General features: G+C 44.1%; 2 protein-coding genes across 2 annotated transcripts in view; one reads left to right on the top strand and one right to left on the bottom strand.

Moving 5' to 3' along the window:
- Positions 1-4671: 4671 nt before the first annotated feature.
- On the bottom strand, positions 4672-9531 carry PMAIP1 (phorbol-12-myristate-13-acetate-induced protein 1). Its single transcript, XM_073343660.2, has 2 exons — positions 9135-9531; positions 4672-8012 (listed from the first exon to the last, which is right to left on the bottom strand). Exons 1-2 carry the CDS (start codon positions 9187-9189, stop codon positions 7900-7902), a joined length of 168 nt encoding a protein of 55 aa, XP_073199761.1. The 5' UTR covers positions 9190-9531; the 3' UTR covers positions 4672-7899.
- The window catches only part of LOC144930547 (uncharacterized), a 79897-nt gene continuing 74533 nt past the window's right edge, over positions 9293-14656 (top strand). The window contains exon 1 of the mRNA XM_078852714.1: positions 9293-9384. Within this exon, the coding sequence (XP_078708840.1) occupies positions 9380-9384 (5 nt within the window). The 5' untranslated portion in view covers positions 9293-9379. The remainder of the gene's footprint in view (positions 9385-14656) is intronic.

Raw genomic sequence — 14656 nt, 5'->3', positions numbered from 1 at the left:
AGCCTATGACAGGAAATTAACAGGGAAAGGGACAGTCACTTTTGTCTGCCAATCACCACGCACACAAGTGGCACTATATTAATGAAATGATTTTAAAATACTACGGAATGCCACAGTCACACTGGTGTAAACTGCACTGTTTTTATTGTGGAATAATACTGTACAACAGGCTAAGTTACAAAGCAAGGCCAAAGCAACTCTGCTAAATGTTACATATCTTTCATGTACATTTATCAAGGAACTGGTATGGCAGATTCACGATGGATGTCGTCTTAAACAATACAGTATGTATATGACTGTTTGTATTTAAGAATACAGTGAAACTGGAAAAGCATCAGGAATCAGAGAAAATGAAAAGAAATGCGGGGGACAATGATTCCAGGAGTACTTGTGTTGGCATTTTGGTGTCTTATGTTGTAAAAGGGCTAATTCCTGCGTGCAGTCTATACTGAATTTCGAAGGTACTGGGCACATCAATGGACATTCGATTCCACGCTAACCCACCTGAGGCATGAGCACTTGAGTTAGGAATCACTGAAGGCAGCTGATCACTATATCATTATAACTGCCTGTCTCTTTGACTTTGCCTCGTGGATGTCTCGCTTTAAGTGAAACATGACCAAAATGGATCTCTTTGTGAAGGCCAAGACTAAAACAAGGTTAGTGTCCCTAGCCTCTGTTTGCCAGAAGCTGGAAATGGGCAATGGGATGAATCACTTAATGATTACCTGCTCTGTTTATGCCTCTGGGGCACCTAGCATTGGCCACTGTCGGAAGACAGGATACTGGGCTAGATGGACCATTGGTCTGACCCAGTATGGCTGTTATTATGTTCCTAATCCTCCCCCTCACCACAAGCTCTCCCACGACCTTCTTTCTTGAACACTATGGACACACACACACACACACACCATCCTCCCTATCTCTCAGGCCTACAACTTAAGTAGCATCTTTGACTTGGACCTATCTCTAACTTGTCTCATCCAGGCTATGTCTAAATCTTGCCAATTCTGTCTTGCCAAATTTTCCATCCATCTACACAGCCAAAACTCTCATCCAGGCTCTAGTCATCTTGATTACTGTAATATGCATCTCTCTGGCCTTACCAAATGCACCATTGCCCTGCTTATAGTCCTCCAGAACGCTGCCTCAAAAAGCATTTTCCGGGCCTGTGGCTTTGTTCATCACCCCCTTTTACATCCTTTCGCTGGCTCCGCCTTCCCTATTACATCAAATGTAAGCCGCTTGTCTTCACTTTAAGGGCCATGCACTGTCAATCCTCATCCTACCTATCATCCTTTTGCTAGTGAGCTGTTGATGCTCACTTCTGCCAGCCCCAACTACCCAATTGTTACATGTTCCAATAAGCACCTTTGTGCTTTCTTCCATGCTGCCCCTCACGCTTGAGAGGACCTCCCCATAAACATCAGCAGAGCTACCTCATTACCCACCTTCAAAGCCTCCTCAAAACTCTCCTTTGCCATCATGCCTACAAAAAACCTGACAGCACCTAGGCTGCTGGTGTGCTGAGACCATTGCCAATCAAGATAACCAAAATATTCTCGTTCTTTCTTTGATTTCCCCCATCAGTCGGTCTGTATCCCTCTGTTGCCTCTTGTATTATGCTTAGCCTTGCCCCAAGGACTTACAATCTATCTGTCTGGTCTGTGTTTGTACAGTATCTAGCACAGTGGGGTCCTGGTCCATGACCCGGGCTCTTAGGCACTATGGTAATACAACTAATAATAATGCAGTAATTGCATGAAGCATAAATATGGCAAAAAGGTTATTGCAAATGCAACTTGTTTTCTAGTACGACTCCAACTACTGGGTTCATGGAGTTGGTAAGGTGTTTCCATGACCTCTTGAAAGAGTTCATGGTTCTGTTTCTAATTGCCTGGCAGATGACCTATTTTCAGAATGCTGCATTGTGAGAACAGGAGAAGGTGGCAGAATTGACCTCTACTCTCTTCTTGTCAGGGCTGGCTTCCTGTTGTATCACCCAAGGGGCATAACAGTATATTTTAGAACAGTGATTTTCAACCTTTTTTCATTTGTGGATCCTTAAAAATGTTGAATGGAGATTCGGACCTTTTTGGAAATCTTAGTCTGCAGATCCCCAGGGGCCTGCTGTCCACAAGCTGCAAACCACTGTTCTATGTTAATGACAACCTTTTGTGGACCCTATTGTTACCTGCACAATTTAGGGCTCCACCCCCTACCCTCCCTGTGCCCGAGGTTCAGTGTTCCTCTACGGGTTGGCAGGCCCTTGTCCCAGTGAAAAAGCCTTTACACAATAATATCCTTAACTTATATTTATTAACAATTAATCAACAGAATACACTCACTAAACATACAATGCTCACAACTCCCAGTAAAGCAGATGAGCGTCTCCAGATGGCCAGTCAGGATTGGATCGTCCAGGGCCCTGGCTTCTGCATGGTATGGTCATGCAAGGCATCGAGTTCTGGCAGCTTTGATCTTGTGTCCCAGAGTTAGGTTCCAAAGAACTTCCTTTTGGACCCCAGGTTTACAGTTAAAGTTAGGTCCTGGTTATCTGTACCTTAACCAATCATTTTTACCAAAGTATTATGAAACAATATTTTAACCAATCCTACCACATTACACATACAAGAGTCAATTCAAATGTTGGTAAACCAGTTACGCAAGAGACAGAAACAATTAAAACCAGACAGAAACAGTTGAAGGTCAAACAAAAGGGAAGCATAGATTTCCCAGCTGAAACTCCTGATAGGTGGTTCTGCCAGACAAAGTGGTCTTTTGCAAAGTTTTTCTTTAAACGTCTTACTGTCTGTGTTTTGATCTGGTCACTGTGGGTGCTATACTTCCTTAGGGCTGGAGGGCTTTCTTAACAACCAGATATTCTATTGTTTTGGGATGTGACTCCCCACTTTTAGCTAATGGCCACCGCTGCTGCTCCTTACTGCAGAAAGGCCTTAGAGTGACCACATCTTAGACACAGTCTGCGGCCCCCAGGTTGAAAACCACTGTTTTAGAACAAAGACCCTTCTTTGTTTCTGGCAGTGGGTTAAGGCTCTCAGCTTATCTCACTCACCATGAAAGAATAGTCAGACCGTTGAATAGCACATACAGTTGACAGACAATACTGCACATGATAATATACCTTACCATGTGCACCAGCCAGTCCTGCTTCAAGTTACTTGTACCATTATCTTCTCCTCCTTGCTCTTGCCATGCCTCCAGGGCTCATGGTGCTAATGAGAGGAAAAGGATTTCCTTAAATTAACACATACTAAGAATAGTTACCACAACATGAGGCGGGTCTTTCCAGTTGGCTAAAATCATTTGGAGAGCTGGTGTCTAGCAGAGCATTTAGGAGATAGTACATGTGACTCCAGGTGCCAGAGTGGGTGAGTCTGGTTTTCACATGAGCAGCCTAAAGTTGAATGTGAAAGCCCTGCACGTGTTGGCCTGGTCGGTGTCTGTTGCTCTGTGTCTAATAAGAAGAGACCTGGGGCTGAGCAGATAGTGCTGTTGGTGTTTGTCTCTGTTGGTTTCTGTGTTTTTCACCTTTTCAAGTTAGATTGTTGTGGATGAGTCAGAATCCCGTGATCTTTTGATGTAAATATCTGTAGCATGTGATGAGTTTTTTCTATCCCTTAGAGGGGGATTGGTGGCTGTTGTATAACCCTTGACATGCTGCTATAAAAATCTGATTGCGCATTACTCAAGATACTTAATGCGTTGCCCCTCTTCTAATAGTCAGAACAGAACCGTGCTCAGTACATTGCGGGTGGGGGCTTCTGTGGATGACCTCAGAAGAGAGGATTTGGCCTAGTATTGTAAATTGCCTCCTGTAAGAATGTGTAAATAGTCACAGTGCTACCCTAGCTCTTGTGGGTAGGCTAGAGGTAGGGAGCATCCTGGATGGGCACGTTGCCGTACAGAGACACATCTGGACTCAGGGCTTATGGGAGAATAGGGGAAGTAGCTTTGTAGTATCCTTTTGCTCGGCTATAGCTGCACCGACCCCCACCATGACAAGTACCATTAATCTGACATCCTTACCCAGCATCTAAACCCTTTCATGACTTGTGGAAAAGCCCAAACCTGAACTTCTTCCCACTTGTCAAACCCCTCCCATGTTCATTCCCTGTGCACCCAAGACAAATTGTGACAGAACTATGTCCTCCTTAGACTTCACTGTCGTCACAAGGCTGCCCATCATGGCCACTGGGAACTTCATGGGGTTATTTGTGGGATGATTATGATTTGTATCATTCGATAGTACTTTGATATGCAGATTACTAGATAAATAGAGCCTTTTGCTCATAATGAGCAAACCCCTATCACTTGAGCTAAAGGAGAAGCTAACTGTTTAGTAGTATAGGGCTTTTGACACACAACTGAGCAATTCTGCTTCCACTCAGCAAAGGGTAGTAATGCAAATACTCACTAACCAATATTAAAATAAGTGTCCTGCTTTCTCATTTTGAATTCTGGCGACCTTAGTTATAACTCATATCCAAGGGCTCATAAATAAAATCCAATATATCAAGTCTCCCGGAAGATATCTAATGACTGAGTATGTGACCTTAAACTCCTAATAATTCAGAAGGAATTGGCATATGACCATTCATTCAGAATCCTCAGAAAACAGATTTTACAACAAAGAATGATTTGCTTGCAAACACATCATGTTTATTATCTTAACAAGATAACAACAGACACACTTTATTGGGTTATATAACAAAACATCTGTCCCTAACCCAAAAAAATGCCTTGAGAAAAACCAATCTCATGTTGATACAGTCATATGGCACATCATTTTGAAAAGTAATGCAAGGAAACTCTACCCACAAATCACATGATCAAACTGATACAGATATTAGTCACTTTGAACTAATTCTTCTTTTGAATTCACTGTAAACAATTTGATTGACGTCACATTACACAATCACCAAATAAACACACTATGGAATTTAGCAACATAAAAACATTCCATGAAAAATAAACATTGCCATTCCACAGCTATACAATAAAGTGCTGCAATTCCCAGCTGAAATGTCCCTGTGACATTTACATCGTTCATTCCCAGAGCTTTATGCTATTATTTTTGTTATTTACAGCCTGGAATTACTGACAGGCCATTTGAAACCTTGGCTAGCATCCTAATTAACTGTAAGGCTGCACCCATTAAGCTGAACACCTTAATTTGAGTGTATTTTAGCAACAACGCAGTTCCTTAATACTATATTTTCTTGAGATTCTTAGTCTGACATAACTATTAGTGACCTCACTGGAGTTTTACCTAAGACTGTGATCAAACTCCATGGATACCACTGGGAGTCTTTCCATTGAATTCAGTGGCTGTTAGATCAAACCGTGAACGAACACTTTGCTTAGTCTCATGGAGTTATTCATGGAGCTAAAATTTGACATAACAGAAATGAAAACAACAGTCACCCTTTAATACCTGAAAAGGTGCTTCTGAATGAGACAGGACTCTGTACCTTTAGGGAGACAAGTTCACGTGTTTCACATTAGCTTGTGGCACTGTGGATAAAACAACACCATCCTGAAATGCTACGTTCTCACTGAGAACACAATATCTGACAGCTCATAGGAAGAGGAAACCTGCTATGTTTGGGCCTGCTCCTGCTCTCATTCAAGCCAATGCAAAAGTTCCTTTGCTGGGACTGTGCCTTTTATACATCAAAAAAACAAACAAACCCAGCAGCTGAGATTATACCAAGTGAAATCAGTGTCAGCAAATCAGATCACTGGATACTTGGTCCTGGGGTATTGAAAAGAGCTTTACAATGAAAACCTCATGAAAGAAAGCAGATTTATGCAAGATCATAGGCTCAAATAAAGGTTCCCAAACTTGGTTCGCGGTTTGTTCAGGGTAAGTGCCTGGCGGGCTGCGAGATGCTTTGTTTACCTGAGTGACCGCAGGTATGGCCACTCGCAGCTCCCAGTGGCCGTGGTTTGCTGTTCCCAGCTAATGGGAGCTGGGACAATTGGTGGCCCGGCCCGCGCCATTGGCAGCCACTCGGAGCTGGGAGCGGCCGTACCTGCGGACACTCAGGTAAACAAAGTGTCTCACGGCCCACCAGGGGCTTACCCTGAACAAGCTGCGAACCAAGTTTGGGAACCCCTAGCTCAAATTCATTGGTGTCTTAGTGTGGAATGAATTGCACACGAAGGGCAAGGGAGCCCAAAATGGATGCAAGCAGTGAAATGGTTTAACTTGCACTGATCTGGCATTCAGAAGGTATATAAGACAGATGTAATTTACATGCAAGAGGAAAGTGTAGTAGAAGCAAGAGTGTGTGAATTCAAGTTACTTTTTTTGCTACATCTTCCTTCAGCCTGAATCTGACACTTATTTTGCACTCTCTGAATACCAAACCCAAGCAAGTTACATTATTTTGTCACTTACATCCATTTTCCTACTAGTTGACATCCTATGTATAATTTAGCCCATCGTTTAAGACACTGATTAATTTGGCTTAGACATGGTAGTTGCACCATCTCTTGCATTTGATTCAAGGTGCTTTTAAAATATACAAACAGAAAAGTTGCTTTCTAATGGACTGAAGTGCAGAACAAGTCTCTTCTCCAAGCCGGGCCCAATGTTGCTTTTCAAGAAGGATGCAACAAGCATCTCACTAACATATCACATCATGAGACAAAATAACAGCATCTTCATCATTACAAACAAAAATGAGGTTGACACCAAATAAGAGCTGAATTTTTTTCCTATCCTTTATTTCCAGTCAAGGTCTCAGCTTTCATTTAGAAGCAATACATTACTTTCCTGTAACAACTGTAACATTCAGTTTTATTGACATCTCTCTTAATCTGAGCAGTTACTTTCTTTGAAAAATAATTCATGTTTTTTCTCCAGAAAACCACTGATTCCATTTTAGTTTCACTTTCTGTTTGTTTTTAGAGTAATTTTATTACCTCCCAACAGTAACTTATTCTGTTTTAATATTCCTTCTGATGCTGTGAAGGAATCTCCCCCAAACTCATACACCTGCCAATCATCTTATTTTGCTATGTAATATATGTTTTAATGTATGCATTTTTCTTATTCAATAATTTTCTTAGAGTACTGACTGCATGAAGGACTTTCTTAATCGCCATAAGCTACTATGCTTCCTTTAATCTGTTTTAATGCATGCTTTATGGCACCATTTGAATAGTCATCTGCACTATTTCTGGTGCATAAGCCATAAGTCATCTCTCTAAGTTCCATGAAATACTATTTTCATACACATATATACATCCTAGATCCATACAGCAACCTCATAATTAACAGAATTACGGTGTTATTCCTTAGAGAAACATCTGCGTAACAACTAACATCACTGACAGTACATCTGCTACAACCAAAACAAACAAATAACAAAAAAAAAATAAGATAATGTTCCACACCAGGTTTGTACAATAGAGTCTACATTTTAGAAAACAAAAACCATCAAGAACTTAGAAACTGGTTTTCATGGTACATTCCAGTCCAATGTTTGGAGGTAACTGGTATCTTCTGCCTGTTGCTCCAAGTGACATAGAACTAGATGCAACTCCTGAACCAGAACATCGATAGGCTTGTCAGATGAGAAGGTTCCTTGCTCTTCCAAGTCACTCCACAGGTCAGTCTTTGGAAGGGTTAATTGTAATTTCCCCCCCATACTGACATCCACCAACCAATACATATGTCCAGCTCTCCAGAGAAATCATATTTCAACAGCCTTCCTTCAATGGGAACAGGCAGCAGTAAGTAATGCATACAGCTAATTCCATCTCCTCATCTCATGCAAGTCACTTATTACAAGCTTGCAAAGACCATATTTTCCAAAACCATTGTTTTCTTCTTTCCTCTTCTGTTTGACATCTCCCGAAGAGTTTTCACGTTCCTGGGCAGAACAGTTTTGTAATAACATTAAGAATCTTCTGCTGCAGGTTGCATATATCTCCTATTTTGCGTAGTTGCAAAGAGCACTGGGTCACAGCTTCCTGTGCTGTAAAACACAAAGGAAAACCAGTCATCAGTTTTGTGAATTCTGTACACTTTCTTGTCTATAGGGGATAGCTCTCACATAAATCATACATGTCTATAAGTTAAACATTTTACCCCAAAAGGTAAGAGATTTGTAAAGGTGTACAGTTGCTTACAGAGCTGGTAACAGAAATTTAAAATTTTAAAATAAAAACCCCAGAAACCTGTAAAAACAATTTTTACTAGCTCTAGTTGCTTGTTGGGACTGGGGAAAGCAATAAAAAGTTCCCATCCCACAATTTGCATGAGAAATGTTACCCTAAGTGACAGTCATACTTTTTGAACATTTTTTTACTTAGCACTGATCAAACGACAAGCCACAAAGAATGACTACTTTGATCTCGCTAGATTGTATTGTTAAACAGCCTTCTCGGGCGCTTCAGCAAACGCAAGATTCTGTTCTCTGAGTGAATCCAGTTCCCCCTGTGAGACCAGACGCGAGCTCGCCGTCAGTATTTATGGAGCGGTCATTAGAAATGATCCTAAGCTGAATCCCCCCCCCCCCCCGATCCAAAGGCCCCAGTTTTCGAGGGGGCCAGAACTTCGAAACCACAACCTTGGAGCCGCACATTCCCTGAGTTGGGTGGTGGTTCAAATCGAGACTCGAATTTGGTGCCTCGGACCTAGCTCTAGTGATCGCCGCTGAAACATTGTTTTAGACGGGTTCCTATCTCAGATGGCAAAGATCTGAACCACTCAACCCTGTATTACTGTAGGCTGCAGGGAGCATCTAATAACAACACATCGAAATCTGGCTAAGACATTGTTCTGGTTTTCCGTCTTGCTTACACCCTCAGTCAGAAGTTTAAAAATCCTCTTTCTTACTCTTTCCCCCCTCCCCAGGCAAGAGGGAAATCTTGAGCCGTTTAAAACGGAACCCCGTCTTGCTCACGCAAGAACAGAAAGCAAAACCGCTCTCGCTCCCACTGCAGCCGGATAACACGAGAAGGTGAAACTGACTAAGCCCCCTTCCCCGGATCGCGGCACCGCAGCGATCATCTCACACCCGTGCGTTTCTAAGGGCGCTTGGGGCCAGGCTCAGCCCCCGGGCACCCAGCCGGCTCCTGGGGGGACGGGCCGGTACCTGCGGGAGCGGGGCTCTGCTGCGCACCCTTGCGCAGGGTCTTTCCCGGCATCATTTCGCGTCGTTCGCCGCTGGTCTGCAGCCGCCGCGGGGAGATCAGAGCAGGCTGCCGGGGGACGGTGTCGGGAGCGGGACGGTGCCGAGCGGCGCTCTCCTCTCGCCCGTCTACACGGCTCTGGCTGCCTGCGCGTCGCCGCGGCGCGATAAAGGGAGACACTGGGCCGGCGGGGGTTTCCTCGCCGGTGATGAGGTAGGGAAAGCAAAAGGGAATCCCTCCCTCCCCCGGGGCCTGCAGCCAATCCGCGGCGAGGATGCCGGGCGTGCTTGCACAAGTTGGTTCAGCGCCCGGGCATGGCGCTGGGGCACGTGTCTGCTGCCGGGACCGGGCACGTCCGGACTTGCCCGAGGCGGCGCGCGAACTGGCGGCCAGCCCCGCCCCCGGCCGGCCCGTGGCGCGCTGCCTCAGGGAGGCGGGCTGGAGCGCGGCGGCGGCGGTGGCTGCTGGTTTGATTCCCAGCGGGCGCCCGGGCAGGGTCCCTGTGCCAGCCCTGCCTGCCTGCCCGGGCCCTGCGCCGCTCCCCCTCCCCCCCCCCGCTGAAGCGCTGAGCCCTAGGGCGCTGGGAAATGCCTTGTGAGAGGGTAAGCCCGGTCCTAGCCCTTCTTAGGCATTGCTAGTGCCAAGGCCTCGAAGCATGGCCCCGTGGCACCCTTTTGGATAAGGCTGTAAAAAGCATTTCCCGAATACAGGCCCACAGCTTGCGCGGTCCTCAGCGCGTCTCAAGGAGACTTGGCCCAGCGGAGCCCCATCTTAGCTTAGGCTGTGTCTAGGCTAGCACTTTCCTCAGTGTAATGTATGTTGCTCAGGGGTGTGGAAAAAACACCCCATCAACACAAGTTACACCAACAGAAGTGCCAGTGGGGACAGCGCTATGTCGATGGAAGACGCTCTCCTGCCAATTTAGCTACCGCCGCTCGTGGGGGGGGGGCGGTTAATGATGTCAGTGGGGGAGCTCTGTGTGCTCTGAGTTTTAATAACTGGGTGAATTTAGTAAATTAAATCATGTTGAGCATTGAGCGCAGTTTTATGTGGAGTGACAATGTATGATGTGCCTGGCTAGCATGAACATACATAGTCTAGCTTGCCTAGTCTCCCCTCCTGCCAACGCTGGGCTAGAGCGAAGGGAGGGATGAGCAGTGCTTAAAGGACCATATTTGCACATGTATCCTATTCCAGCAGGACCGACAGTCAGCTGATTAATGATCCAGGAGCACCACATTATTATTGACTTATTATTAAAGCTGACAAGGTGCTAATCACAGAGAGATAAGACAGGCCCTGCCACAAATAGCTTACAACCTAAAAAGAAAAGGAGGACTTGTGGCACCTTAGAGACTAACCAATTTATTTGAGCATGAGCTTTCGTGAGCTACAGCTCACTTCATCGGATGCATACCGTGGAAACTGCAGCAGACTTTATATATACACAGAGAATATGAAACAATACCTCCTCCCACCCCACTGTCCTGCTGGTAATAGCTTATCTAAAGTGATCATCAGGTGGGCCATTTCCAGCACAAATCCAGGTTTTCTCACCCTCCACCCCCCCACACAAATTCACTCTCCTGCTGGTGAGAGGTAGTACCACAGACTCTGTCCAAAGAAATGTGCAGATCACACTTGAAATGTGCTAGATTTTGTATTTCTTAGCCATACCCACAATCTATGTGAACATTTTGGGATATCTGTGTACTTGATGAGATGATACAGTTATTTTTCTTTCTTAATCACCTGATGTTTTGAAATCAATAACATTAGTGACAGGTTTCAGAGTAACAGCCGTGTTAGTCTGTATTCACAAAAAGAAAAGGAGGACTTGTGGCACCTTAGAGACTAACCAATTTATTTGAGCATAAGCTTTCGTGAGCTACAGCTCACTTCATCGGATGCAAACTGTGGAAAGTGTAGAAGATCTTTTTATACACACAAAGCATGAAAAAATACCTCCCCCCATCCCACTCTCTTGCTGGTAATAGCTTATCTAAAGTGATCACTCTCCTTACAATGAGCATGATAATCAAGTTGGGCCATTTCCAGCACAAATCCAGGTTTTCTTCTCCCCCCCACACAAACCCACTCTCCTGTTGGTAATAGCTTATCTAAAGTGACCACTCTCCTTACAATGTGTATGATAATCAAGGTGGGCCATTTCCAGCACAAATCCAGGGTTTAACAAGAACGTGAGGGCGGGGGGGTAGGAAAAAACAAGGGGAAATAGGTTACCTTGCATAATGACTTAGCCACTCCCAGTCTCTATTCAAGCCTAAGTTAATTGTATCCAATTTGCAAATGAATTCCAATTCAACAGTCTCTCGCTGGAGTCTGGATTTGAAGTTTTTTTTGTTGTAATATTGCAACTTTCATGTCTGTAATCGCGTGACCAGAGAGATTGAAGTGTTCTCCGACTGGTTTATGAATGTCATAATTCTTGACATCTGATTTATGTCCATTTATTCTTTTACGTAGAGACTGTCCAGTTTGACCAATGTGAATGGCAGAGGGGCATTGCTGGCACATGATGGCATATATCACATTGGTGGATGTGCAGGTGAACAAGCCTCTGATAGTGTGGCTGATGTTATTAGGCCCTGTGATGGTGTCCCCTGAATAGATATGTGGGCATGAAAGTTGCGATATTACAACAAAAATACTTCAAATCCAGACTCTAGCGAGAGACTGTTGAATTGGAATTCATTTGCAAATTGGATACAATTAACTTAGGCTTGAATAGAGACTGGGAGTGGCTAAGTCATTATGCAAGGTAACCTATTTCCCCTTGTTTTTTCCTACCCCCCGCCCTCACGTTCTTGTTAAACCCTGGATTTGTGCTGGAAATGGCCCACCTTGATTATCATACACATTGTAAGGAGAGTGGTCACTTTAGATAAGCTATTACCAACAGAAGAGTGGGTTGGGGGGGGGGGGGAACCTGAATTTGTGCTGGAAATGGCCCAACTTGATTATCATGCACATTGAAAGGAGAGTGATCACTTTAGATAAGCTATTACCAGCAGGAGAGTGGGGTGGGGGGAGGTATTTTTTCATGCTTTGTGTGTATAAAAAGATCTTCTACACTTTCCACAGTATGCATCCGATGAAGTGAGCTGTAGCTCACGAAAGCTTATGCTCAAATAAATTGGTTAGTCTCTAAGGTGCCACAAGTCCTCCTTTTCTTTTTGCGATAACATTAGTGAATGTTCCATGAGGAATCAGCTCTGAAGCCATAAAGTCACCAGTATGATCCTTTCACTCTTATATGATTTTAGGACAGCACTGTGCGTCAGTCACTGCTTTGCTTTCTCTATAAACATTGCACCTGGAAAGTTATTAACTGAAGTTTTGAGGTGTATAGGCCCAACAGTTGTTTTTAGGGTAAATACCCAACAGCAAGGGAAACAGACTGACACAAGGAGCAGGGTGACATCCCAAAAAAACAACAACAAAAAGCAGATTTGTCACTGAAAGGCATTAACAGAGAAAATGACAGCCACACCCCTTAAAGCCATTGCTAATTGGAGAAAAATGCCAGACTGTAATATGTGTCTGTGGTGGTTGATGAGAAATAATAATTCTCTCTATGTAATCACAGCCTCTGGTTCCAAATGCCTGGAGATGCTGACTATATTAGTGGCAACTGAAAATACTTGGCTAGCAGGCCATTTGTATTGGCTCAATTCAGAGGCACTTTAACCTATTATATATACTGCATGCATTGGGTGAAGCCCTGGCCCTAATGAAGTAAATGGCAAAGCTCCCATTGATGTCAATAGGGTCAGGATTTCACCCGTTATAGCTTAATCTCAGCAATACCTTTGATTGTCTAACAGCATAAGCTGGCTTTTGAAACACACTGGGCAAAACCTTGTCCTTACCGCACTGAGTGAGGGAAGGAAGGAGTGGAGTTGAGGCCTCTTCCTCTCCTCCCCCCAGAGGATGCCTGACCCATCTTGCAGGCCTAGGGCAGCACAGCTCATGTGAACGTGTTGTGTAATGCACCTTTCTGTTTCTGTACAAAGTTAGGAGGCCCAAAGCAGCATATGAACAGGGAAATGGGAGAGTAACCATGCTCCAAGTGGGCAGACCATGTCCACTTGGAGCCATGGTGTGCTGGCAGGTGTGTTAGCCATTACTTCAGCCTATGGCTCAGCGGAGACCTTGTCTAAAGTCCTGCCCCGTAACAATCCTGGGAGTGAGGGATGGTTACCCTGCACCCACTCTCACCTTCCTTTGCCCACAGAAGTTTGTTCTTTGCTGATAAGACTGTATTCACCAATAAACAAGAACAGGTTTATTTCCCTAACATAAGGAAGGGTGCAAACACCAAGTAGACAGAGGGCTTGTTTAGGGCGGCCCAGGCTTATAATTAGAAGGGTCTTTTGTAATCCTATTAAAATTGAAATTCAAGTGGGGCAGGCCACCTGTTTTTAATTTAAAGGGCTGCCCTTGTTTTGGTGCTTATTGACCTCTGCGGCGGTCTGTCTGGTTTATAATGCCACCCATCACCACAGTATGTGAGCACCTTCAACATGAAGTAGATTGTCAAGAGCAAAGTCCCTAGTGGACAGTATATAAAAGTTCCATTCAGGGTAAGAAGAAAAGGAGTACTTGTGGCACCTTAGAGACTAGTCTCTAAGGTGCCACAAGTACTCCTTTTCTTTTTGCGAATACAGACTAACACAGCTGTTACTCTGAAACCTGTCATTATTCAGGGTAAGCTGATTTTTGTTTGACAGATTTGTGTTTGTTTCAGGTCTTTTTGTTTGTTTTTTAGATCTAATTTTTATTTTGTGACCAATAAGGAGCCACTAACTAAGAAGCATTTGATCAGATAAAGGAATATTCTTTTTGTTCTCTTAGTAGGTTTCACAGCTGTTTGCCATTCCTATTGCCAAACTTTGTTGTCACTTTGAGATACTTATGCAGCAATAAGTACCTCCCACACTTCAGTCATTAACTCTGGGAACACACTTCCATAAACTAACAGAGTGCTCTGTTTGCTTCATGCTTTCATTTCTAGTCTCATTTAAAGGGGGATACCCTTTGAAATTTCTGACTCCTCTTATCTCAAGAGACTAGTTCTTCAGAACTGACAGGGAAATCAAGTTTTAGGAGCTGGTAAACCTGATCATCAACTAGATGACGTCCATTTGCTGATTGTGTAAGTGTTGTTATTGTCTGACTTTTTTTTAAAAAGCTGCACACCAAGGCCTGGGTCTGTATTTCAAAGTGATAATGCAGTTTGGGTGAAGACGAATGGTTCTTCTGTAAATAATTATGTTTCTCCTGGCATTTTGGTGATAGCACAGCATACTAACCCCCTACACTCTCCCTAGCTGTGCATGGGAGGCCAAACTTCAGAGAAAGTTGTCATGGGCTTAGACAAAAGGGGAAACAAAGGAATTTCAGATCTATCCCACTCCCACCAGGATGTATCTGCATTTTCACCCTCTACCACAACATCCAG

The sequence above is a fragment of the Lepidochelys kempii genome, chromosome 5 (assembly GCF_965140285.1).
Source record: "Lepidochelys kempii isolate rLepKem1 chromosome 5, rLepKem1.hap1, whole genome shotgun sequence".
NCBI lineage: Eukaryota > Metazoa > Chordata > Testudines > Cheloniidae > Lepidochelys > Lepidochelys kempii.
This window is presented reverse-complemented; position numbering and strand designations above follow the sequence as displayed.